The sequence below is a fragment of the Mobula birostris genome, chromosome 5, assembly GCF_030028105.1.
Source record: "Mobula birostris isolate sMobBir1 chromosome 5, sMobBir1.hap1, whole genome shotgun sequence".
NCBI classification, from domain to species: Eukaryota; Metazoa; Chordata; class Chondrichthyes; order Myliobatiformes; family Myliobatidae; genus Mobula; species Mobula birostris.
Genome location: NC_092374.1, coordinates 81,673,366 through 81,700,589, shown reverse-complemented (window position 1 = coordinate 81,700,589; position 27,224 = coordinate 81,673,366). Strand labels below are relative to the sequence as shown.

Genomic DNA, 27,224 nt, shown 5'->3' with positions numbered 1-27,224 from the left:
AAAACCCTCCCCCCCCCCCGCCCCCGTGATCTGTCTTAGCCCCCAACCCTGCAGGCATTGCCCTCAGAAGCAGACATCCCAACCTGGGCTTGGCTTACAAGGTTTGATGTCTCTGAGCCATTATTTGGTGGAGTTCAGAAGGATGGACTTGGGGGGAGATCTCATTTTTCCATTAGTGGGAGAGTCTAGGATCTAAGGGCACAGCCTCAGAATAGAGCAGCGGTTCCCAACTTGGGGTCCAAGAACCTCTCAGCAATTGGTGGGAGGGGGTGTGGACCCCTGGAATAGAGGGACGTCTCTTTAGAACTGAGATGTGGAGGAATTTCTTCAGCCAGAGGATGTTGAACCTGTGGAATTCATTGCCACTGACAACTGTGGAGGCCGTGTCACTGGGTGTATTTAAGACACAAATTTCCAGGTTCTTGATTGTTAAGAGGTGTTAAGGTTTATAGACAAAATTGGGAGAATGATGTTGAAAAAATAACTCAGCCATATTGAGTGGTGGAGAAGACTGGATGGGCTGAATGGCCTGATTCTGCTCAGATACCTTGTGATCCAATGGGGCTTGAGTACATTTGAAGATTCTGGTGAGACCTCATCTTCGGTCTGTTGCCAAAGCCTCAGTCAATGTTACGGAGTCAACCAACAGAGAAATGGGCCCTTCAGCTCATCAAATCTATGGTGACCATCAACTGCCCTTTTACACTAAACCAGGAGTCACACAGATTAGAAGCAGGCTCTTTGGCCCACCAAGTCTGTGTGAGCTATCGGTCACTCTGATCCTATTTTATTACTGTCGTCTCTCTCCTCTCCCACACCGTCGCTCTGAGGAGCAATTTACAGCAGATGATTAACCCACTGACCCCGCATGTGGTTGGGATATGAGGGAACCAGAGTGTTATGGGCAGTCACAAGAAGACCGTGGAAACTCCACGCAGACGATGCTGGAGGTCAGCATTGACCCCAGAGTGATGGAGTTGGAAGGCAGCACCTCTACCCACTGTGTTGCTATCTGTGAATCCTGTTTTCAAACCAGGTAACTATCTGGTGCATTGTTCCTCTGACAGAAGAGAAATCGGCTATGGCTTCTTCAATCCATAGAGTCTAGAAAACTACAGCAGAAAAACAGGCCCTTTGGCCCATCTAGTCTGTGCTGAACCATTTAAACTGCCTAGCCCCGTCATAGCTGCACAGGCACCATAGTCCTCCATACCCCTACCATCCATGTACCTATCCAAGCATCTCTTAAACATTGAACCCGAGCTTGCATGCTCCTCTTGTGCTGGCAGCTCATTCCACAGTCTCACCACCCTCTGAGAGAAGTAGTTTCCCCTCCTGTTCCCATTAAGCTTTTCACCTTTCTCCCTTAATCCATGACCTCTGGTTGTAGTCCCACTCAACCTCAATGGAAAAAGCCTGCTTGTATTTACCCTATCTATATCCATCATAATTTTGTATACTTTCATCAAATCTCCTCTCAGCCTTCTACATACCAAGGAGTACTGTCCTAATCTATTCAATCTTTCCTTGTAACTCAGGTCCTCCAGATCCAGCAACATCCTTGTAAATTTTCTCTGTATTCTTTCAACCTCGTTTACATTATTCCTGTAGGTAGGTGACCAAAACTTCACACATTACTCCAAATTAGGCCTCACCAATATCTTATACAACTTCAACATAACGTCCCGTGTGCTGTACTCATACTTTGATTTAGGAAGTTGAATAATCACCCCCTCTGCCTGCCCCTCCCTGTGTGTGTGTGTGTGTGTGTGTCGCTGCTTGTCTCTTTCATGCACTCATGTATGTTCTGCCCTATAATCTTCCCTTTAACACTCTCTATGCCTGTCCTTCCCAATGGTTCTTCTGGTCAGGAAGTGTCTCTCTGGGCCAGTCCACAACCCCCTCAGATCTGAGGCCTTGCTTACCAACTGCCTGTTACGCCTCTGGCATTTAGGGCAGCAATGAAGGTCTTCCATCATTGATGTAGAAGGATTCTTCACTGCTGTTTCCGTAACATTTTTTTAACCGCTCAGGGTTGTTAGCCCTGAGCTGAGCCCGTGAACCACTCTTAGTCTGGCCTCTACCCTTTGACCTGTTTGACATGGGTGACCCTACCAAGAGGTAAAGTTCTAGGCCCTGACTCCAGACATCATAGCTCTCTGGGTCATTGAGGCACACAAGTCACCAAACACTAAGACAAGGTTGCAGTCCTCTTGGAGGAGATCTAAGACCTAACCTTCCCAGATATCAGCCAAAAATCGAACTCGGGTTCAAAATGAAATCTTGCTCAAATCCCAGCATATTGTCTTCCCCTCCCAGGATATCAGTGCAGTGGGTAGAGCCGCTGTCTCAATGCTCCAGACTCTCTGACAGTGGTATCTGAAAAGAGGATGCTGTCCAAGTTGCATGCCATCTTGGACAATGTCTCCCTTCCACTACATAATGTACTGGTTGGGCACAGGAGTACATTCAGCCAGAGACTCATTCCACCAAGATGCAACACTGAGCGTCATAGGAAGTCATTCCTGCCTGTAGCCATCAAACTTTACAACTCCTCCCTTGGAGGGTCAGACACCCTGAGCCAATAGGCTGGTCCTGGACTTATTTCCTGGCATAATTTGCATATTATTATTTAATTTTTTTATGTTTTATATTGCTATATTTATACTCTATTCTTGGTTGGTGCAACTGTAATGAAACCCAATTTCCCTCAGGATCAATAAAGTATGACTATGACTGGGTTCGATCCTGACCTTCAGCACTATCAATGTGCGTGAGTGTTTATTTGTAATTTTCACGTGTGTCCCCAGCTGCTTCCGTTTCCTCCGACCCCCCAAAAACACGTAGGCTGCTATTCAGTTGGCCCCCACCACCACCTCCGCAGTGTGTGGGTGAGAACTACAATCTGGGGAGATATTCTGGGAATTGATTTGAAGCTGGGGCAGATAAAACAGGATTAGTGTAAGTGGGTCTGCATGGACCCTTTGGGCTGAAGGGCCTGTTTCCATGCTGTATATCTCTCCATGAAGTTTTAATTCTTTCTCCAGATTGGGGCTCTAAGCTGATAGAAATGTTCCAAGCATGAGCAACATCTCTTCGATCCCAACTGGAATGACTTGCTCTATTCTTCTTTGTCTGGTAATATCCCTCACTCGTTATTGGTTCAAGTCTCCTCTCTGCCTCCTGCTTCATTCCTTTCTTTCCCAGGAGCCGTTCAATGCCCATCTTGGTTTTCCCATGAGACAGGGGCCTGTGTGCTTTATGTAGGCCTCTGTCCCACAGTGTGGAGCAGACCAGAGCGACCAGGGACCAGGCGTTAAGTCAGCTACTTCATCCCTAGTGATGGCGATCACAGCCTGTGATGCTCAGATGTTAAATAGATGGATAGTTGCTAAAGAAACAAAGGACTTCATCATTCAGTGAGATATTGAGGCACCATGGTAGTAGTTAGCAAGATGATACTAAGCTCAGGGAATTGAAGTTCAGAGATCAAGTCTGACGCCGCCTGTAAAGAATTTGTACGTTCTCCCCGTGACTGTGTAGGTTTCCTCTGGGTGCTCCAGTTTCCTCTTATAGTCCAGCAAAGGTTAGAAGGTTGCCTGGTCATTGTAAATTGTCTTGTGATTAGGCTGAGGGTTAAATAGGGGGGTTGCTGGACTTTATGGCTTGTTAAGTGTGAAGGGCCTGTTCCCTGCTGCATATATCAATAAAATAAAATATGGTATCTGAGCTCTGCCTTGGAAAGATCTATACACTGACTGGGGTCTTTCTCACCCTCCAAGAGATCTGCACACTGACTGGAGTATTCCTCTTAGTTAAAGAGATCTGTTAACTGACTGTCTCTATCTCTGTCTCTCTCTCTCCTTCAGAGAGAGCTGATCACGGATTGGGGCATCCCTCTGCCTCAGATCTGTGCACTGACAGGGGCATCCTTCTTGCCCTACAGAGATCTGCACACTGACTGGGGTCATACTATCACACAGACCTATACCTTGACTGGGATTTCTCTCTCTCTCAGAGATCTGAACACTGACTATGGTCTCTTTCTCTCTCGCTGTGAGAGATTTGTACACTGACTGGGATATCCCCCTCTCTCAGTGTGATCTGTACGTTGATTGTGTACTCTCTATCTGTACTCTCAGTGTGATCTGTACGTTGATTGTGTACTCTCTATCTGTACTCTCAGTGTGATCTGTACGTTGATTGTGTACTCTCTATCTGTACACTGACTGTGGTATCCCTCACTCTTGGAGAGATCTGTACATTGACTGGGTTCTCCTCTACCTCAGAGATCTGTACTGACTGGTCCCTTTTTCTCTCTCCCTCAGAAGTGTGCTCTAACTGAGATATCCCTCTCCCTTGAGATCTGTACAATGACTGTGGTTTCTCTTTATCCCCTACCTCAGAGATTGTTACATTGATTAGGGTTTCCCTTTCCCTCTGCTCCAGAGATGTGTGCGTTCATACTAGGTTCTCTCCAGATTCTACCCTTGACCAGATAACCCACCGATACACATCATTGTCATGTGGGAAAAAACCAAAATGAAAACTCAAGAGGACAGACTGACACCCCAGAGGTCAGAATTGAACCCAGGTCTCTGAAGTGTAAGGCAGTGTCATTTCCCACTGTGCCATCATGATTGATCCTAACCCTCTGTATTCCATTAGTTAATCAATCATCCCAATGTGGGTGGAGGTGCATCTCTACCAAAGGAGGTGTAAGGCGCTCCTTCTCTCTGCTAGCCTGCAGGTCACCCTGCTTAGTGCCCTGATCAGGGTCACGAGAAGCCATGGGAGCAGATGGTGGATGGTCATATGAGCAGCTGGTGCATATCACAACTCCTGGTTATGCGACCACTGTCGACAGATGGATAATCTCTGAAGAGTATTGATAATGGCTGGGTTCACCCATCTTGTAAAAACATTGCCCAGAAGAAGGCAATGGCAAACCACTTTTGTAGAAAAATTTGCCAAGAACAATCATGGTCATGGATAAGACCATGATTGCTCACATCAGTACCACACAGCACATAACAATAATGATGATCTTAAGAAATGCATTCTGGAAGTGCAAATATACCCATCCTTTATCCACCCAACTCCTTACATTGAAGAGATTTTGGGGGACACATGCCTCTCTGACAGAGAGGTACAGAGACATATTGCATCCTGGCAGAGAGGAACTGAGAAATCCCAGTGAGTGCATCCATACCTTGAATCAAGCAGGAATTTAAGACTTCAGACTGTCTATAGATTTCTCTGAGGGTGAAGGGCAGATATTTGTATAATTACTCTAGAGGAGGTTCACAAAAATGATCTTCAGACTGTCTGTAGATTTCTCTGAGGGAGGGCAGATATTTGCATGTAACTCCAGAGGAGGTTCAGAAGAATGATCCCAGTGATGAAAGGGTTAATGTATCAGAAGTATTTGTTGTCTTTGGCACAGGGTCTCGGCTCAAAATGTCGACTGTTTATTCATTTCCATATGAGGTGCCTGACTTGCTGAGTTCCTCCAACATTTGAGTGTGTTGCTCTAGTGAAGGGGTTCCCAACCTTTTTTATGCCATGGACCAATGCCATTAAGCAAGGGGTTTGTGGACCCCAGGTTGGGAACCCCTATCTAATGTCTCTGGGCCTGTACTCACCTGAGTTCAGCTACTGGATACATAAAAGACCTGAATAGAGTGGATGAGGAGAGGATGTTTCCATCAGTAGGAGAGTAGAGGAGCCAAGGGCACAGCCTCAGATTAAAGGGATATTCCTGTGACATCATGAAATTGAGATGAGGAGGAATTTCTTCAGCCAGAAGGCAGTCAATCTAGAATTTGTTGTCAGAGGGCTATGGAAACCAAGTCATCAGGTATACTTAATGTTCTTGACTAGAAAATGGATTAAGGTGAGAAAATGTGTTTGTAAGCCAAAAAAAAACAGCAATGATTGAAAAGCAGAGTGAATTTCATTGACACAGCAGCCTCAGCCTGCATCCTTATCCTGTGGTCTAATTGGACTAGGATGGGAGTCTCAGTCCTTTCCCCTGGGAGACTGCATTTATTGGGCACAGGAATTCAAATAGTCTGGTAGACTTTGTCACAAGAGGAGCAACACACAAGAGGCTGTAGGAACTCAGCAGGAAAGGGAACATCTTTGGAAGGAAATGGACAATTCAATACCTAACAAAATCAACATTACAGCTGCAGAATTAGGGGGAGAGAGAGAGAAAGAAAATTAAGTAGTCTGAGGTAGGGTTAGGGGTTTTCAGATTGGTTCAGGAACCTGATGGTGGTGGGGAAGGAGCTATTGTTGAACCTTGAGGTGTGGGTCTTCAGGCTCCTGCATGATGACAGCATTGAAGAGAGGGCGCAGCCTGGATGGTGGGGGTTCCCTGATGGTGGATGTCACCTTGCTGAGATATCGCCTGTTGTAGATGTCCTTGATAGTGGAGAGAGCTGTACCCAGGATAGAACTTACTGGGTTTTTCCGCTCTCTACAGCCTCTATTTCTGAGCATTGGGAATTTCCAGCCAGGATGGAAGCAGTTGGAATGCTTTCTACGTGACAGGTGGATCTGGGTTGGAGGGGTGGGGGGAGGTAATATGCAAATAGAGGAGATGATGACCAACTGAGTCCCCCTATCATGCGAGTTGCTCAAGATTCCAGCTTCTTGTATCTCCATGGTGTCACAAGAGGAATTGAGCACAAGGGTGGGGATATCATACCACAGTCGTTCAACGAATCTATCCATGTTGTGAAGACCAGGACATCTCGTTGATATCACTGGACAACAAAGTTTTTGCCTCCTGAATGCTTTCAGATGTATCTCATAGATTTTGGGCTGCTGATCATGAAAATCACCATGAAATTTCCCTACTAAGCACCATTTTTTTTAATTGCCTATTTTTGTTATTTCAATTCATAATCCAAGTCAATTAGAACTTGAGGTCATTCAAACCGGAGATCAGTAATTTTCCAGGCACAGAGGGAACTGAGACATGACGATCATGCTGGATGCTGTCAGGTCCGCTGTCAACTGAACGAATGGTGGAATGAATTCATAGGCCGCTTCTTGCTTCTATCTTGTCAGCAAGAAATGTGGTGGTGGAGAGGTCTCAGTGCGAGAGCAGGTATCAGAAGAAGAATTTTGAAACAATGTTGTTTCTAGAAGGAGGAAACCCGATGTATATTCATTCCTCTGTCTAAACTAACCATTCTCTCGTCTTGAACCCTTCTTTCCCCCCCCATCTGTCCTTTATTGTGTGTTCCTTTCCCCACCCACCACACACCATCCCTCCATCCCTCCCCGTCTCCCTCCTCCCCACCTCCCTTGGCCAAGCCCACTTCCCATCTCCCTTCCACTGTCCCCCTTCCCTTTTCCCCACCTTGCCTCCCCTTTCCTCCTCATGTCTACTCTTGCTGTCCTTCCTGTTCTCCCTCTGTCTGTCCCCTCTGCCCCTCCTCCTCCCCCCCCATTTCTCCTCCCCTCCCCAACTCTGTAACCCTCTCCCCTCCCACTGAAGCATCTGCAAGGATGGGGGTCTGGCCAGGGTCCGGGACTTGGCCTCCTTCCGCAAGCACTTCCGCATGGGCTTCATGACCATGCCTGCCTCCCAGGAGCATGGCCCCCACCCGTGTGCCAGTGGCATGACCACGCGCTCACTGTCCCTTCACTCGGTGGGCAGTGTGGACAACAGCGAGCACCCCTGCACCCGCAAACAGTCCGACAAACCCCGGCGCCACCCCAGCACCAAGCTCAGCCTGTGCAGCGAAGGCAGGAACAGCACCAGCAGGGAAGGAGACGGGCCGAATGGTGAGACAGGTGAGAAAGGCCGACAGGGTTGGACACAGTGAAGCTCCCTGTACACTGTCCCATCACACACTCCCAAGGTCAGCCACAGTGAAGCTCCCTGTTTTACACTGTCCTATCACACTCTCCCAAGGTCAGACACAGACTGAAGCTCCCTCTGCACTGTCCCATCACACGTTCCCAGGGTCAGACACAGAGTGAAGCTCCCTCTACACTGTCCCATCACACACTATTAGGGTGAGACACAGAGTGAAGCTCCCTCTACACTGTCCCATCACACACTCCCAGGGTCAGACACAGAGTGAATCTCCCTCTACACCATCCCATCACACACTCCCAGGGTCAGACACAGAGTAAAGCTCCCTCTACACTGTCCCATCACACACTCCCAGGGTCAGACACAGAGTGAAGCTCCCTCTACACTGTCCATCACACACTCCCAGGGTCAGACTCAGAGTGAAGCTCCCTCTACACTGACTCATCACACACTCCCAGGGTCAGACACAGAGTGAAGCTCCCTCTACACTGTCCCATCACACACTCCCAGGGTCAGACACAGAGTGAAGCTCCCTCTACACTGTCCCATCACACACTTCCAGGGTCAGACTCAGAGTGAAGCTCCCTCTACACTGTCCCATCACACACTCCCAGGGTCAGACAGAGTGAAACTCCCTCTACACTGTCCCATCACACACTCCCAGGGTCAGACACAGAGTGAAGCTCCCTCTACACCGTCCCATCACACACTCCCAGGGTCAGATACAGAGTGAAGCTCCCTCTACACTGTCCCATCACACACTCCCAGGGTCAGACACAGAGTGAAGCTCCCTCTACACCGTCCCATCACACACTCCCAGGGTCAGATACAGAGTGAAGCTCCCTCTACACTATCCCATCACAGACTCCCAGGGTCAGACACAGAGTGAAGCTCCCTCTAAACTGTCCCATCACACACTCCCAGGGTCAGACAGAGTGAAACTCCCTCTACACTGTCTGATCACACACTCCCAGGGTCAGACACAGAGTGAGCTCCCTCTACACTGTCCCATCACACACTCCCAGGGTCAGACACAGAGTGAAGCTCCCTCTACACTGTCCCATCACACACTCCCAGGGTCAGACAGAGTGAAACTCCCTCTACACTGTCCCATCACACACTCCCAGGGTCAGACACAGAGTGAAGCTCCCTCTACACCGTCCCATCACACACTCCCAGGGTCAGACACAGAGTGAAGCTCCCTCTACACTGTCCCATCACAGACTCCCAGGGTCAGACACAGAGTGAAGCTCCCTCTACACTGTCCCATCACACACTCCCAGGGTCAGACACAGAGTGAGCTCCCTCTACACTGTCCCATCACACACTCCCAGGGTCAGACACAGAGTGAAGCTCCCTCTACACTGTCCCATCACACACTCCCAGGGTCAGACAGAGTGAAACTCCCTCTACACTGTCCCATCACACACTCCCAGGGTCAGACACAGAGTGAAGCTCCCTCTACACTGTCCCATCACAGACTCCCAGGGTCAGACACAGACTGAAGCTCCTCCTACACCATCTCATCACACACTACTAGGGTCAGACACAGAGTAGTTTACAGTTGTTATTGGTTTGTTATTGTCACATGTACTGAGATGCACTGAAAAACTTTGTTTTGTATGTCATCCATACAGAATTATTTCATTCCAAGTGTACACTGAACTAGTGCAAGTTAAACAGTAACAGAATGCAGAATGAAGTGTTATGGTTGCAGAGGAAGTACAGTACAGATAGATAATAAGGTTCAAGTCCATGCCGAGAGAGGCTGTGAGATAACAAGTTAATGTTATTGTACAATAAGTCCATTTCATCATTTTATAGTAGCAAGGTAGAAGCTATCCTTGAGCCTGGTGGTTCTTGCTTTCAGGCTTTTGTATCTTCTGTCTGACAGAAGGGGTGGGGGGAGAGATTGTCTGGTATGGAAGAGAGTAAAGCTCTGTCTACACCAGGTTTCCCAACCTTTTTTATGCCATGGACCGCTACCGTTAACCAAGGGTTCCCATGTTGGGAAAGCCTGCTCTGTGCTATTCCAGCACACATTCCCAGGTTAGGGACAACAGAGTAAAGCTCCCTCAGCCCTGTTCTCCCCCAACCCCCACATTTACACTGGTAACCTGGGGTGGGGTAGTCTTGCCTAGAGCAGGACAGTGTAATAGATTTCTAAGCCAGTTTATGTACTCCACAGCCACCTACCATTTCTACAGCTGGGAAAAGTCAGTGTATCTTGTATATACAGAGTCTGAGAGATTGCAGCCTCTATTTGAGAATTTGAAGGGGGCTGCTGCTCGAGATCAGGCTGCACTTTAGCCCCATGCTCCTGACATTCAGTAAAAAGGAGTAGGTTGCTCGAAGGATCGCCTGTTCGGTTTCTCTGGGGCCCAGGCAAATTGACCATTCACGAGTCCAGGTGCAGTGGGGGTTTTTCCCAAGCCAATTGCCTGCCCCTCTTCCAGGGTTATGGACATCCATGCCTGTGTGCCCATGGAGAAAGAGCACGGGGTATCCATGGGGGGGATTTCCTGGACCAGTAGGTGCTAGAGGCTCGAGTGTGTACTGGATGGAGATGGTAGTGCTGTAATTTGATGTGACTCTAACTTGTGTGAATGGTGGAATATTGAAGTATTGTTGTTATGTGATGCCGTAATCGCTGAATAATCACGTTTTAAAAGGGGGGGAACAACAGTAGGGACAGCATGGTTAGAGGTACACTAAAGACCCCCCTCCAGTTTACATTCCCAGGACTGGTAGAGCAACTTGCGTAAACAAATACCCCGCCCCCCCCCCCCCCACCACCACCGCCATCCAGTAAATACCCCAAATGTTTTACATGCAACCTTGACACTGAGCTGCCCACCCAGATATTTGGATATTTCACACAAGAAGGGGTGGAATTCAACGTGTGGCCCAAAGAGGAAGAGGAATGTCCTGAGGTTTTGGGAAGGAATTCTAGGGTTCCCTGCCCAGGCAGCTGGCAACTCTCAGATGTTGGAGAGGTTGCAAGATTAAGAGTAAGTACTGAGTACAAAGGAAGGCTTCAGAGCAGCTTGTCCGTGTGTGTGTGTGTGTGTGTGTGTGAGACAGACAGACAGACAGGAGAATGTGGAGGAACCAAACCATCCCATCATGTCAACAGTGGGACAATATTAACCTAGGGGAATCTGAAACATGAAAGACACACAGTGGCCACTTTGTTACATTAAGCTGCTCGTTAATACAAATATCTAATCAACCAATCATGTGGCAGCAACTCAATACATAAAAACATGCAGATATGGTCAAGAGGTTCAGTTGTTGTTCAGACCAAGCATCAGAAGGGGAAAGAAATGTGATCTAAGTGACTTTGACTGTGGAATGATTGTTGCCGCCAGGTGGGGTGGTTTGAGTATCTGGGATTTTCACGCACAACGGTCTCCAGAGTTTAGAGAAAAGAGTCATAGAATACTACAGTACGGATGTGGGCCCTTCAGCCAGTCTAGTCCATGCCAAATTTTTCTTCTGCCTGGCCCCGTCGAACGGCACTTGAACTATAGGCCTCCATACCCTTCCCAACCAAGTACCTACCCTGGTTGGTCCTGCTGAAGTGCAATATCTTGCATTTGCCTACATTGACTTTCATCTGCCATCCATTTATAGCACATTTTTCCAGCTGGTCCAGGTCCCACTGCAAGCCATGGTAGCCTTCCTCACTGTCCACTACACCCCTAATCTTGGTGTCATCTGCAAATTTTCTGATTCAGTTAACTGCATTATCATCCAGATCATTGATGTAGATGACAAACAACAATGGACCCAGCACCAATCCCTGTGGCACACCACTAGTCTCAGGCTTCCAGTCAGATAGGCAACCATCTACTACCACTCTTTGCGCAGTGAATGTTTAATCTAATTTACTACTTCATCCTAAATGTCAAGCAACTGAACTTTCGTGACCAACCTCCCGTGCAGGACCTTGTCAAAGGTCTTACTAAAGTCCATGCAGACAGAACTTCAGCAACTTTCCTGGTAACTTCCTCAAGGTACTAGATAGATAGGCATGACCTACCAAGCACAAAGCTATGATGACTATCCTTAATCAGTCCCTGTCTATTGAACTACTTAAATATCCAGTCCCTTAGAATACCTTCCAATAACCTACCCACTACTGATTCTCATACAACACTACAGCACAGAACAGGCCCTTTGGCCCATCTAATCCATGCCAAGCTATTACTCTGCCTAATCTACCTAGAATGGTGCGAAAAATTTTTTAAAAACATCCAGTGAGTGGCAGTTCAGTGGGTGAAAATGCCTTGTTAATGAGAGACATCAGAGGAGAATGGCCAGACTGGTTCAAGCTGACAGGAAGGCAACAGTAACTCAAATAACCACGCGTAACAACAGTGGTGTACAAAGGAGCATATCTGATCACACAGCACCAGAAGACCACACACATATGCTCAGTGGCCACTTTATTAGGTATACAGGAGAATCTAAAACTAGGAGATTTCTGGTCACCTCATTATAGGAAGGATGTGGATGCTTTAGAGAGGGTGCAGAGGAGATTTACCAGGAGTGCAAGTGATTCCTTACATTAGGAATGCCAGAAGAATAGGATATTGAGGTCCATCTCAGGCACGTCCTTCCCCACCACTGAGAGCATCTACAGGAGGCATTGCCTCAAGAAGATGGCATATGTCATCAAAGATCCCCACCATCCAGGTTATGCCCTCTTCTTACTGCTACCATCAGAAAGGAGATGCAGAAACCCAAGACCCCACACCACCAGGTTCAGGAACATGCACCATATTCCTCTCCTTAGATGCTACCTGACTTCCTGAGGTCCTCCAGCATTTTATGTGCATTGCTCAGGAAATATCCAATCCTATTCTCAATATCGTGTTCTCCTGGCATTCCTGATATTAGAAATCACTTATTTCACCTTTTAAATCTCTTGCATTATTATGGACGTGATTTTCTTTGTGCCGTTTGGTTGTTGTAATAAGGCCATGCTTTTGAACAGTTTTTTCACCTTGTGTTATAATTAATGTTCTGCATGTTGCCCAAAGGTATGGGCTTGTGATGTTGTCACATGGGAGGTTTTTAATTATACCTGTACCTCACTGTACTTGTTTGCATGACAAAGAATTCAAATTGACATCTGATGTTCCATTGGTGCTGAGGATTGGTGTTCCTGCATTGGGAAAACTAATTTTTCATGTTAGCGCAGTGGGATAGGAAAGGGAGGCTGTTTACCACACAGAGTGTAGGATCTGACAAGAAGGGCATTGGGAATCAGGAGGTGATAATGGGGAGAAGGAAATGGAGGTGAGGTGAATCACGTCTAACATCTTGTGTCCGTTCAGCCCATCGTGTTCTGCTGTAACAGGAGGCATCCTTCCTAGTCGGTGTGCATCAGTGATCAGTCTCTTACCTCTCAGGCACCAATGTGACCTTTTCTTAATTTCCCTTCCAGCTCCACAAAGATCTAGTGCCAAGGGAGGCGACGGTGTTGGGCAGAGGCTCCTCCCACTGAAGGCCAAGTTCTGCCCCAGTGCCCAGCTCTCCGTGTCCTTCGACGAAGCATGTCCCAGCCGGGGAACGGCAGCTCCAGCCAGCGTCTGCCCCAGGGGAGGCCATTCCCGGCGTGGCTTGGAGGAGGAGGGGGAGAGGCGGGGCGAGGATGAGGAAGAGGAGGAGGAGCCCGTCTACATCGAAATGGTGGGCGATGTGTTCAAGGAGCAGGCGGCGGCCGCCGATGAAAACTCCGAGCACAGTGAGGCCATCTACGAGGAGATGAAGTACCCACTGGCTGAAGATGGTCCACGGGAGGCCAAGTGGGGCAAGCACTCTGAGACAGCCCCCAGACTTCCTGGAGACGCCGGCCACGGGGCGTCCAAGAGCCACCAACCCGGCTCTCGCGGTCCGCCATATGAGATCCCACCCCCCTTCCCTAACCTTCTACTCCACCGTCCTCCCCTCCTCGCCTTCCCCCAAGGTGGAGGCGGCCAGAAGGTCTACCCGGAGGCACCTCCTCCCCCACCACCCCACGGAGAACCCCCTCCCAGCCCAGGGACCCCACGACCCCAGAAGGAGGACAGACCCCCTTCGGGTCCGCTGCTTCCCTCAGGTCGTGCGAGGAGCCACTCTACCCCATTGCCGCCGCAAGCATCAGCACCGTACCGGCCCGAGAAGGAGTTGCCCAACTCCCAGACCATGGTCTGCACACCATCCAAAGCACTGGCCCAAGTGCCACAAGCCCTGGGCCCGCCCAAGGTGGACAGGGACAAGATGGCCTCACTCAGTGTCGTCTGCTCCTCGGTCAGGGTGACAGCCCACCCACTATTGGCCCACATCCCTGGGGAGGCAAAGATGGCCACCGACAAGGAGCTGCCCAGCGTCTTCCACCCAGCGGGGAGGGGTATCACTGGCTCCCGGCCCCTGTCTGGCCTTTGCCGAATGCCCATGGCCCACGGGCTGCTGGAGCACGCCGGCCTGCCAGCGCCTGCAGCCGTCTTCTGGCCCTACCTACCGGGGGCGTGCAGGCGTCCTCCCGCCTATGACAGCCTGAGGTCCAAGGCCTGTGTCACCGCCAGCATCACAACGCACTCCACAGTGAAGACCCAGCAAATGCAGGAGCGTCCATCCTCCTCCATCTCCATCTGCTGCTCCAAGTCGCTGGTCAGCGCCGAGTCCCGGCCGGCAACAGGCACTGGGGTTGAGGCTGCCGGAGGACCCAGCAGGGGCTGGCAGCGCAGGTTGTCCAGCGGAAAGAAGGTCAAGGAATCAGAAGGTAAGGGGAAATTGAGGGGAGGAGGGAGGTGTTCCGTCCCCACCGGTGCACCCCCCATCACCCCGTCACTGTTCCTCCACAAAAACATTCTGTCTTGACCCCAACCCTAGTCACTGTCCCCATCTCACTTTTAAATCTTTCCCCTTCCCGTAATGTGCTGTACTGTCCTATGAAATGGAGTTGAAAGAGATAATATTAAAACAGCTGTGGATGAGTGTGTCCCCACAAAATCATTCAGGGCTTTTCCTAATCAAAAGCCCTGGATGAACAATGAAATCTGGAATTTGCTGAAAGCCAGGTCAAAGGCATTCAAGCCTGGAGATCAAGAATTCTACAAGAGGTGCAGGTATGATCTCCAGAAAGCCATGTCTCAGGTGAAATGGAGATTCCGGACTAGATTGGAATCAACGAGGGATGCTCGACAACTGTGGCAGGGTTTGAATGCCATAATGTCCTACAAAGCTAAATCTTGCAACATAGGGGACAGCAGAGCTTTCCTTCCAGATGAGCTCAAAGCCTTCTATGCTCACTTTGATCACCAGAACAGAGAGGAACCATCGTGCACCCTCATGTCTCCTGATGATCCTTTGGTCTTAGTATCTGAAAATAATGTGCGGGTTGCCTCCAAGAGAGTGAATCCAAGGAAAGCATCCGGTTCGGACAGAGTACCTGGCCAAGTACTGCTAAGACCCGTGCCAACTAGCTGGCTGGTGTATTCACAGATATGTTCACTCTCTTGCTCCGGCAGTGTGTGGTACTCAGTTGCTTAAAGCAGGCTTCAGTTGTACTGGTGCCCAAGAAGAGTGTGGTAATCTGTCTAAATGACAATGCCCAGTGGTACTTGCATCCACAATGATGAAGTGTTTTGAAAGGCAGCTCCTGTCTGAATGGCGACTTGGACCTGCTCCAGTTTGCCTACAAAAGCAACAGGTCTACAGTTTGCCTACAAAAGCAACAGGTCTACAGTAGATATCTCAATGGTTCTTCACACAATCCCAGAACATCTGGATAGTAAAGATGCATACATCAAGGCGCTCTTTATCAAATACAGCTCGACATTTAACACCATCATCCTCTAAACTAATAAGCTCCAAGACCTGGGCCTCAATACCCCCTTGTGCAAGTGGATCCTGGATTTCCTTACTTGCAGACCCCAATCAGTTCAGATTGGCAAAAACATCTCATTCACAATCTCCATCAGCACAGGAGCACCGCAGGGATGTGTGCTTAGCCCCCTGTTGTACTCACTTTCCACCTAAGGCTGTGTGGCTAAGTACAGTTCCATATACAAGTTCACTGATGACACCACTGTTGTGGGCTGAATCAGGTGGTGATGAATCAGCATACAAGAGGGAGATTGAAAAATGGCTGAGTGGTGTATTAACAACCACCTCTCACTCAGTGTCAGTAAGATCAAGGACCTGATAGTAGATTTCAGGAGAGGGAAACCAGAGGTCCATGAGCCAGTAATCATCGGAGGATCAGAGGTGGAGAGGATCAGTAACTTTAAATTCCTGGGTGTCACTATCTCAGGAGACCTATCCTGCACCCATATAAATATAGTAGCGAAGAAAGCACAACAGTGCCTCTACTTCCTCAGGAGTCTGTGGAGATTCGGCATGTCATCAAAAGTCTTGGCAAACTTCTGTAGATGTGTGATGGAAGGTACATACTGGTGCGTCGTACATAGTGACAGAGCATAGGTACTCGGCAAAGCAGCTTTTGCACCATCCACTAGAAAAAGCATGATCTCCCAGTGGCCAGCCATTTAATTCCACTTCCCATTCTCATTCCCTCATGTCAGCCTTCTCTACTGTTACAATGATGCCACACTCAGGTTGGAGGAACGACACCTTGTATTCCATCTGGGTAGCCTCCAACCTGATGGCATGAACATTAATTTCTTGAACTTCTTGTAATTGTCCTTACCTCCCCCCCACTGTTCATCATTCTCCATTCCCTTTACCCTCTTTCACCTTATCACCTTACCTCCCTCTGCTGCCCCTCCCCCTTTTCTTTCATCCATGGCCTTCAGTCCTCTAGTATCAGAATCCCCCCTTCTCGAGCCCTGTGTCTCTTTCACCAACTTCCCAGCACTTTACTTCACCCGTCTTCCCCTCACCCACCAATTTCATATATCACCTTGTGTTTCTTTCTCCCCTCCCCCTGCCTTATTTTCTCCAGTGCTGATGAAAGGTTTTCACCCAAAATGTCAACCATGCTCTTTTCCATAGATGCTGCCTGGCCTGCTGAGTTCCTCCAGCATTTTGTGTGTTGCTTAGTTTCCAGCATCTGCTGATTTTCTCTTATTTGTGATGGTACAAACACACAGCAAGTCAGGTAGCATCTGCGGAGAGAGCGAAAGAGTATTACAAAGATACAGCAGGTCAGGCGACATCTGCGAAGGGAGAAAAGAGTCAAGACTTCAAGTTGATGAGCTGCCAAGTTGAGAAAACTAGAATGCAAGTTGCAGAAATGGAGAGGTATCAAGTAAATAGTGCCCAGGTGATATGGCTGTCAACGCACAGGAACACAATAAAATAGCAGGATTTATTTATTTAATGAGATACAATTCTATACATGTATGTATAGAATTGGCCCTTCCAGCCACCCCAGCAATCCCCGCACCGCCCTCCCCCAAACTGTCCAGCCTCTCTTGATAAGACAACCCTATGGTCTCAGCAATTAGCCTGGTGAATCTCCTTTGGCCTGCTTGCAAAGTGGGGGTGGTGGTGGTAAGCAAAAGAATGCACAGTACTCCAGGTGTGACCTCACCAACTCTCCTACGCAATTAAAAAAAGCTATTTAAACTCCTACTCTTATGCAATACAATCCAACATGGGCTTTGCTTAACTGTTTGTTAGATATTCCCGATAGCTTGTGAATTCATACACCAGAACAGCAAGGTTACTCTGAACTTCACCTATCAGCAGTCCCTTATTTTAATTCACCTTTAAGATAATTCACCTTTTGAAGTTGTTACAGTAAGTTGAAAACATAAAGGATGTTATGTTGAAATTGTATAAGACATTGGTGAAGCCTAATTTGGAGTATTGTGTCAGTTTTTGTCACCTACATGTATGTAAATAAGATTTGAATAGTGCAGAGAAAATTTGCAAGGATGTTGCCAGGTCTTGAGGACCTGAGTTATAGGGAAAGTTTGAACATTGAGGGGAGATTTGACAGAGGTATACAAAATTATGAGGGATATAGATAGGGTAACTGCAAGCAGTCTTTTTCCATTGAGATCATATGTTAAGGGGGAAAGGTGAACTGTTTAAGGGGAACATGAGGAGGACTTGTGGCAGGTTCTCCAAGATGTTTGGAACAATCTACCCGTCAATTTTTTTTCTCTTTTCTCTCATAAAATTGCATGACAGTGTACCTTAGAGAATTGATGCAGCTTTAAAGGCAAAGGGTGATCACAAGTATTGATTTGATTTACTTTTTTTTCCACTGTTTGTTGCTCTTTGTAGTAAAATATTTTGAAATTTAGAAACTTTTTTATTTCATTTCGAAAGCATCTACACTTAACAGAATTTTTTTTACATGTGCCTCGAACTTTTGCACAGTACTGAAGATGAAAGGCTTTTGTTTGTTTGCCTTCCATAAAGATCATTCTAAACATGAAGTGGTATATAGAGAAACAGAATGCAGAATAGTGTGTTGCAGTCTCAAAGAGAGTGCAGTGGTCATGGTAAGATCGATTGGGAGATAGAGTTAACCTTTTACACTATGTGAGATCCATCAAAAGTCCAACAGTGGGATAAAAGATGTCCTTGAGTTTGGCACTTGTGCTCTCAAATTTTTATATCTTCTGTCCTATGGGAGATGAGGAGAAGAAGAGAGCACATCTGGGATTTGGGGAAGGGAGTCCTGATTATATTGCTTGCTTTCCTGAGGCAGGGAGAAGTGTAGATGGAGTCCTTGGAAGGGAGGCTGGTTTGCGTGATGGACTGAGCTGTGCCCACAACTCTCTGCACCTTCTTGTGGTGTTGGCAGAGCAGTTGGCAAACCAAGCCGTGTTACATCTGGATACAATGCTTTCTATGGTGCATCTTTAAAAAAACTGAGAGTGACTGGGAACATTCATTTCCTTAACCTCTAGGAAGTAGAGACACTGGTGTGGTTTCTAGGCTGGACCAGGGAAAGTTGTGGGTGATGTTTACACCAGAGAACTTGAAGTTCTCAACCGTCTTCACCTCAGCACCACTAAAATACAGGGGGTGTATTCTACCCTGTTTCACTTTAACCCTTCAATGACCTTTCCCTACCAGGCCATTAATTGGCCTGCCAAATAGGTTAACAATCCATGAAGCTTCTGCTCCCTGAAAAAGCTGCTGCTCCCTGCATGTTGGTCCCTTGGGGATTACCAGGCTTCATCAAGGTTTCATCCAGAAATTTAGTTGTAGACGACATCAAAACTGGTGGTGGGGGAGCAATGAGTCTTCTCCTAGACACCTCAACGCAGTAGGATGTATGTGGGTATTCAAATGGCCTCACCCACTCTTTCAGACAAAACCCCAGTCTCTGTCTCCCTGAGTTACTTGGCAAAACACCAGGGTTAAGTCCACAGAATTGACACTGAGATTCCTGTTCTCTGCCACTTGAATTCCCAATCCCAGTCCCACCCTGACCTCTCTGACTGGTATCTTGCATTGATACAACAATGTCCAAAGCAAGCTTGAGGAATGGCACCTCTTCCATTGGGGCCTTCCATACTCAATACTGAAATCTCTAACTTCCTTTCTCTTTGTTTCAGAACCAGTTATTTATTCCAAATATCTATTTGCCTTTAGTATCATCTTTCCTTTTGAGATTATCTCGCTATTTCCCATTAGCAACACATTGCACAGTTTAATGTGCCCTTCACAATGCCTTGACTGCACCCATTAGGTCATCTGGTCTCACTCTACCACCAATATTCCCATCATTATCTGGCCTTTCCCCCATCCTCTCTGCTACCCAAACCAACTTGTGTTTTCCCTATCCCAGTTTTGATCACAAGTCCCTTAGTTGACACATTGAATGTTTCTCTCCCCACAGACTCTGCCTAACTTCAAATCAAATCAAATCAAGTTTAACTATCATTCAAGCATATATGGATACAGCTAAATGAAACAGCGTTCCTCAGGGACCAAGTTGCTAAACATACACAGCACATTCAAAATAGTAAGCAAATAAAAAACATAATCACGCAAAAAAAAAACCACATGTATGGTCCAACACCCTGAGCAACATGTCCCGCAAATTGATGGTACAGTTCCCGGCAATCCAGCCTGTCATTCCACTGATCGAACATTGGAGGGCAGCACCAACTGTTGAGGCCACCCCCAGCTGAGCACGGATGCCACATTAAACAGCCTCCGGCATCTCACCTAGACTGCAGCAGCGGCTTGAGGCCTAGTCCTCACTACAACTGAGGCTATGTAGTCCCCACGCCTCCTGTCTCCCCACCAAACAAGGGAAACAGGCCTGTGGCATCTTACATTATTACTGTCCAATAGGGTCTTGCGATCGATCACAAGAGAAATATCCAAAACAATCACCCATGGTTACACTGCATGCCGCCTTCGTGCACTAACACTGCATTCTGTTTTGATTTTTATTCTCTGTCCCCCTCTACCCAACTACCACAAAGTGTTGCAGTACACAAGGAACCCATTGGTCCCCTTGGAAGAGCTTTCCAACAAGTCACACTCACCCCACCCATCATTCTTTCTTTACTGTGTCACAGGTGTGATATATAAATGTTGTTTCTGTCAGATCGCCAGCAGGTTGTAAGAGTGGGCTCCCTCACCTCCAACCCTCTGACTCTCAATACAGGAGCCTCTCAGGGCTGTGTACTGAGTCCCCTCCTTTACTGCCTGTATACCCATGACTGCATCACCACCCACAGCTCCAATCTGCTAATTAAATTTGCCAACAACACTTCATTGATTGGCCTTATCTCAAACAACAACGAGGTGGTCTACAGGGAAGAAGTCATCTCTCTGACACCGTGGTGTCAAGAAAACAACCTCTCCCTCAATGTCGCAAAAACAAAGGAGCTGGTTGTGGATTACAGGAGGAATGGAGACATCAGTGAATCTGGGATTGAGAGGGTAAACAGCTTCAAGTTCCTCAGCATCCACATCACCAAGGACCTCACGTGGTCTGTGCACATCAGCTTTGTGGTGAAAAAGGCACAACAGCACCTCTCTCACCTCAGACGGTTGAGGAAATTTGGTATGGACCCCCAAATCCTAAGAACTTTCTACAGGAGCACAATTGAGAGCATCCTGACTGGCTGCATCACTGCCTGGTATGGGAATTGTACCTCCCTTAATCGCAGGACTCTGCAGAGAGTGGTGTGGACAGCCCAGCGCATCTATAGTTATGAACTTCCCATGATTCAGGACATTTACAAGGACAGGTGTGTAAAAAGGGCCCGTAGGATCATTGGGGACCCAAGCCATCCCAACCACAATCTATTCCAGCTGCTACCATCCTGGAAGTGGTACCGCAGCATAAAAGCCAGGACTAACAGGCTCCGGGACAGCTTCTTCCACCAGGCCATCAGACTGATTAACTCACGCTGAGTGTACTCTGTATTACATTGACTGTTCTATTTATTATAAATTGTTATAAATTAATACGATTGCACATTTAGATGGAGATGTAACGTAAAGATTTTTACTCCTCATGTATGTGAAGGATGTAAGAAATAAAGGCAATTCAGTTCATTGTTAGTTAGGATTGGCCCATGGTGGTGGTGAATGTTAGTGTAGGTATGGCCCTTGGTAGAGGTGTAAGACCACACCTTATTATAGTTGTTAGTGGTGCAACTGTGCTGGCTCAGCCCCAACATCTTAATTGTTGTAGTAACAACCCCAGGCATTGGCAATTGGTATTGTTAGTGTGTTAAGACCACCCTTTTCTCACCCGTCTAACTCCGCTCCCTCCTGCTTTACCCACAGGTGGCCCTCGAAGCCGGGGTGGAGCCGAAGAACCCCTGGCCAAGGAAGAGAAGCCCTCGGCCATCCCGGTGAAATCTCAGGGACTGGAGGACTCAGCCGTCAGAGCTCCCTCGCGATCAGGAGTACACCAACCCTGCCCGCTGGTGTGCCAGTGGAGTGCAGGTAATACCTCAGGGTCGACCCCTAGGGAGGGGTGGGGGGGTGGAGGGGAGGCCGTTCCCCAGTTGACTCAAGGTTCCTGTCGCAATGAGGGCAGTCTGATTCACCCTTCCCTGTTCACTCTTCAGCTCATCTACTCTCTGACACTACCTCTTAACCAGGCATCATTGCAGGCTTAGAACCACCTACAGCTCCTTTCATCCATCCCATCATCAGCCCCCCACTTACACCAAACCCATTCCACTCTGATCACATTCCCATCAAACAATCCAGATTTTACCCCTCACCCACACTCTAGGGGGCAATTTATCCACCATCCTCACCCATCACTGGGATGTCAGAGGGAACTGGAGCACCTGGGGGGAACATGGGGCAATGATCAGGCCCTTCGGCCCACAATACCTGTGCCAAACACAGTGCCAATTTAACCCAAATTTCCTCTGCCCATACCTAATCCATAGCCCTCCATTCCCTGGACCACAATCATATCTGCTTCCACCACCAACACTAGCAGCACATTCCACGCACCCACCATTCTCTGTGTAAAAGAAAAACAACTTGCCCCACATATCTCCTTTGAACTCCCCCCCCCCCCCCCACCTTAAATGCACATCCTCTAGTGACATATCTACCTGGGGAAAGTGATTCGGACTGTCCACCTCAGGGGTTCCCAAACTTTTTTTATGCCATGGACTAATACCAGTAAGTGAGGGGTCTGTGAAACCCCTGGTCTACCCTATCTCTTTCTTTCACACTTTTATAAACTTCTGTCAGGGCGCTATTGACTTGATTCTGATATCCCTCTGTGCACCAGCGCCCTACCATAAAGTTCAATGTTCATTTATCATCAAAGTATATATACTTTTTCCAGCCTTGAGTTTCATCTCCTTACAGACAGCCACAAAACAAAGAAACCAAATAGAACCATTTTTTAAAAAAGACCATTAAACACCCGATGTCAAGTCAATTGTCATTTAACTATATATGTGTGTACCACCGAACGAGCAATGTTTCTCTAGACCAGGATGTAAAGCACTGTGGTATACATAACACATAATAACTTAGGAAAGTAAGAATTAAATCTACAGATGAATTACATGTAGATAAACAAAGTAAAGTGCTTAAATTAAATAATGTAGCGTACAGTACAAATTATCCGGTGACCCTCAGGTACGATGTGGCAGGGGGATCAGAAGCCTAATGGCTGTTTCTCACCTTGACCGCTCTTGTTTTTATGCATCAGAGCCTCCTTCTTGCCTGATGGTGAAATGTCAAAGATGGATGGGTGGGATCCTTGATAATACTAAGGAACCCTGCATGTGCAGCGCTCCTGATAAATGTCCCTGATGGATGGTAGGGAGACCATCTCCACACAGCTGATGAATCCAAAGGAATAGCAGAGATCAATACAGTTTGGCACCAGCAGGGTTGCAGTAGTTACCAGTCAGTGTTGAAATCCATGTAGTACTGCCTTAAGGACTCCAGCTCTGGATTTTTCCCTCTAGATTTATTCCCGAAGCCTTCCCCATGAGTGGATATGGCTGAAAAGCAGTGGGAGTTTGAGATCAGAGTTTGTTCTTCTGGACGAGCTGCCAACCACAGCTGACGAGCCCCATCTGCCGGAAGCGACTGGTTTTAAGGCACCAGTAACCCACCTTTGCCCTTTCTCCTGTCAGTAGAAACGATTCCGCCGGGCTTAGCTAAGCCACATGTGAAGGCCAGGAGCTGGACATAGTTGTCCGAGGCTATTTGAGACACACAGCGTTGAGAGCATTTAATAGGTAATGGAAGCTTATCCACACTACCACCCCCAGCTATAAAAACCTTACAGAGCCACCCTATTTCATGTGGTTTGACATCATCTGAGGGATCTACACAAATGCTTTGTTTCGTTTTTGTTTGTTGTATGTTGGCTACAGTTTGTTCTGCTGAGTATTGTGGGCATGTTATGTTGGCACCGGAATATGTGCGGTGACACTTGTCGGCTGCCCGCAGCATATTCTTGGGTTGTGCTGATTGGTAACACAAACATCGCATTTCACTGAAAGTTTCAATGTACACATGATAAATTAATCTAACCTAAATGCATATTGTTGCTGTGATGAGCCATGATCAAGGAAACAATATTGAATTAATCTTTGGCCGAGACCTGATGGGCTGAAGGGCCTCATGTCTGTGATAGGGCCATGGCCTCAGACCAGATGAACAGATTGTCCATTCTTGGCCCTGATACTATTGTCATGGCACATTCCATTTCCCTGCAAGCCAAAGCTACGAAGAACTGTTATTCATTTACCCAAAAATCTACAAAGTCCTCAGTGTCAAAATCTCCAGTAATCTGTTCTCCTCCCTCTTCCCCTCCAGACTCTGCTCTCAACCAGCGACTTGGCCGCTCTGCTTCCACGTCAGGAGTCCAACACTCTCTGGCTCAACTCCAGCGACAGTGCAGCCAGCTGAGGGAAAGCCCTACCCAGGTATGTGCTCGGGTGGTGGGGATAGGAGGGTAACGGAGGGAGCAGAGAGATCGTGGCAAAGCCAGAGAAGAACTGAAAGATTGTAAGTCAGGGCACAGGCGGCGAGAGACTGAGTCGGAGTGCAAGAGCAGCATAATGTACAGGTGCAACAAGAATGTATTTTGAGGTCCAAGTCTATCTGAGGTACAGAAGGATCTTGAGATCCAAGTTCATAGTTCTCTAGAAGTGGTCACGGTAATAGATAGGGTGATTAAGAAGGTATATGGCTTGCTTGCCTTCATTGGTCAGGGCAGAAGAGTCCAGAAGTCATGTTGCAGTTGTATAAAATTTTGATTCGTCTGCACTTGCAGTTCTGCTCACCTCATTACAGGAAGGATGTGGAAGCTTTGGAGAGGCTGCAGAAGATGTTCACCAGGATGCTACTCAGATTCAAAACAGAGGTGGTTATAAGGAGAGATTGGACAAACTGACTAGAACATCAGATACTGAGAGGAGACCTAATTTGATTTTTTTCCATGGAGTTTGACGATGACAGGAAGCCTGTGCAGGAGAATGTGTAAAGTGGAAAAGCCATTGCACTGGGGCAGTTCCACTCTCTCCACCTCAGAATTTCATGTCCAGTGGTATGAAGAAGCATTACAAACTGGGGTCTTCCCTGGGTTACGGTGGATGACCTTGACGTGTTCTGTGCCTTGCCCTTTGCTCTCTACAAAGCTATGCAGAACCACCTTCCCAGCCATTGCATCTCAGGAGACCTGATGTTAATTTATAAGGTTATGAGAGGAATCAATAAACACCCAGTATCTTTTTCCCAGGGTTAATATGTCTAATACCACACAGTCCTTGTAGAGGGACAAAGCGGAAAGAGTGAGCAAGTTCAAGTTCCTAGGTGTCAGTAGCTCTGAGGATCTATCCTGAAACCAACATATCGATGCAGCTGTAAAGAAGGCACGACAGTGGCTATATTTCATTAGGAGTTTGAGAAGATTTGGAACATCACTAAAAACTCTTGCAAATTTCTACAGCTGTACCATGGAGAGCATTCTACCTGGCTGCATCACCATCTCGTATGGGCTGGGGGGCTACCGCACAGGATCGAAATAAGCTGCGGAGAGTTGTAAGATCAGCCAACTCAGTCGTGAGCATTAGCCTCCGTAGTATCCAGGTCACCTTCAAGGAGCGGTGCCTCAGAAAGGCGGCATCCATCATTAAGGACCTCCATCACATAGGACGTGTCCTCTTCTCATTGCTATCATCAGCAAGGAGGTATAGGAGCTTGAAGGCACACACTCAACAATCCAGGAACAGCTTGTTCCCTCTGCTGTCCGATTTCTGAGTGGACATTGAACCCATGAGCACTACCTCACTACTTCTTTTATTTCCTTTTTTTTTGCACTACTAATTTAATTTAACTATTTTATATATTGTAAATCAGTTTTCTTGTTCTCTATATTATCATGTACGGCATTGTACTGCTGCCGCAAAGTTAACAAATTTCACAAATATGCTGGTGATACTAAACTTGATTCTGATTCTAATACTAGAGGACATGCATTTGCGGTGAGAGAGGTAAGCCCAAAGGAGGTGTGGGAGAGCAAGTTTCTTTTTAAGAGTAGTGGGCATCTGGAAACCACTGCCAGCGGTGGTGGTGGAGGCAGTAATGATAGAACATTGTGGGCTGAAGCCCATGTTCCTGTGCCACTGAGGGAGAGAGGAAAAAACCCAGTTTGAGGTCATGTTGGTTTTTTTTTCTCAGGTGATTCAAAAACCTGGGGGAGATGGGGAAGGAGCTGTAGTTGAATCTTGAGGTATAGGTCTTCAGGCTTGTGTAACTGATGGCAGCATTTAGAAGAGGGCACGGCGCAGATGGTGGGGCTCCCCTGATGATATATGTTGCCTTCCTGAGACATTGCCAGTTGTAGACATCCTCTGGGAGAGAGAGCTGTACCAAGGGATGGACTGAGCTGATCCACCACCCACTGTAGTCTCTTGGCTTCCTGTGCAGTGCAGTTTCTGTACCAGGCTGTGATGCACCCAGTAAGAGTTCTTACCACTATAGAGTTTTCTCAGAATCTTCAGTGGCAATCTCTTCAAACTTCAATGAAAGTAAAAATGCTGGAGCGCCTTCTTAAGTTTCTCAACTCATCAATATCATATCAATGAATTAATTGCAGTGTACAGCATGGCAAAAGACCTTTGGCCCAACTCTTCCATGCTGACCACAACTCCCCTCCAAGCTAGTCCCACCTGCCCATGTTTGGCCTGTATCCCTCGAAACAAGGGGTTCCCAACCTGCAGCCTGTGGACCCTTTGCTTAATGGTATTGGTCCATGGCATAAAAAAGAATTGGGAACCCCTGTCGTTAAACCTTTCCTACCCATATACCTGTCCAAATACCTTTTAAATGTCTCAAGCCCTTCCTTTGGCAGTTCCTTCTAGGTGAAGGGGTTGTCCCTTAGATTCCTGGTTAATCTCAGCACTCTCACATTAAACCTATGCCCTCCACCACCGCCAGTTCTTGATTCCCCAAACCTGTGGAGAAAGACTGCACACTCACCCTATCTCTGTGCTTTGTGGTCTTATAAACCTTCATAAGATAACCATAAGATAAAGGAGCAGAATTAGGTAATTCGGCCCATTGAGTCTGCTCCGCCATTCCATCATGGCTGATCCATTTCTCCTCTCAGCTCTAATCTCCTGTCTTCTCCCCGTATCCCTTCATGCCCTGACCAATCAAGAATGCATCAACTTCCCCTTTAAACATAACTAATGAGTTTGCCTCCACAGCCGCCTGTGGCAATGAATTCCACAGATTCAGCAGTCTCTGGTGAAAGAAATTCCTCCTCATCTCCATTCTAAATGGACTTGCCTCTATTCTGACTCTGTGCCCTCTGGTCTTAGACTCCCCACCATAGGAAAGATCCTCTCCACACCCACTCTGTCGAGGACTTTCAATATTCAATAGATTTCAATGAGATCTCCTCTCATTCTTCTGAATTCCAGTGAGTACAGGCCCAGAGCCA

The 27,224-nt window shown here is 47.4% G+C and overlaps 1 protein-coding gene across 1 annotated transcript in view; it reads left to right on the top strand.

Annotated features, from left to right (window-relative positions):
• The window catches only part of LOC140197805 (neuronal tyrosine-phosphorylated phosphoinositide-3-kinase adapter 1-like), a 48,363-nt gene that overhangs the window by 15,831 nt on the left and 5,308 nt on the right, over window positions 1-27,224 (top strand). The window contains exons 3-6 of the mRNA XM_072258267.1: window positions 7,514-7,812; window positions 13,293-14,609; window positions 21,569-21,730; window positions 24,092-24,201. Of these exons, the coding sequence (XP_072114368.1) occupies window positions 7,514-7,812; window positions 13,293-14,609; window positions 21,569-21,730; window positions 24,092-24,201 (1,888 nt within the window). The remainder of the gene's footprint in view (window positions 1-7,513; window positions 7,813-13,292; window positions 14,610-21,568; window positions 21,731-24,091; window positions 24,202-27,224) is intronic.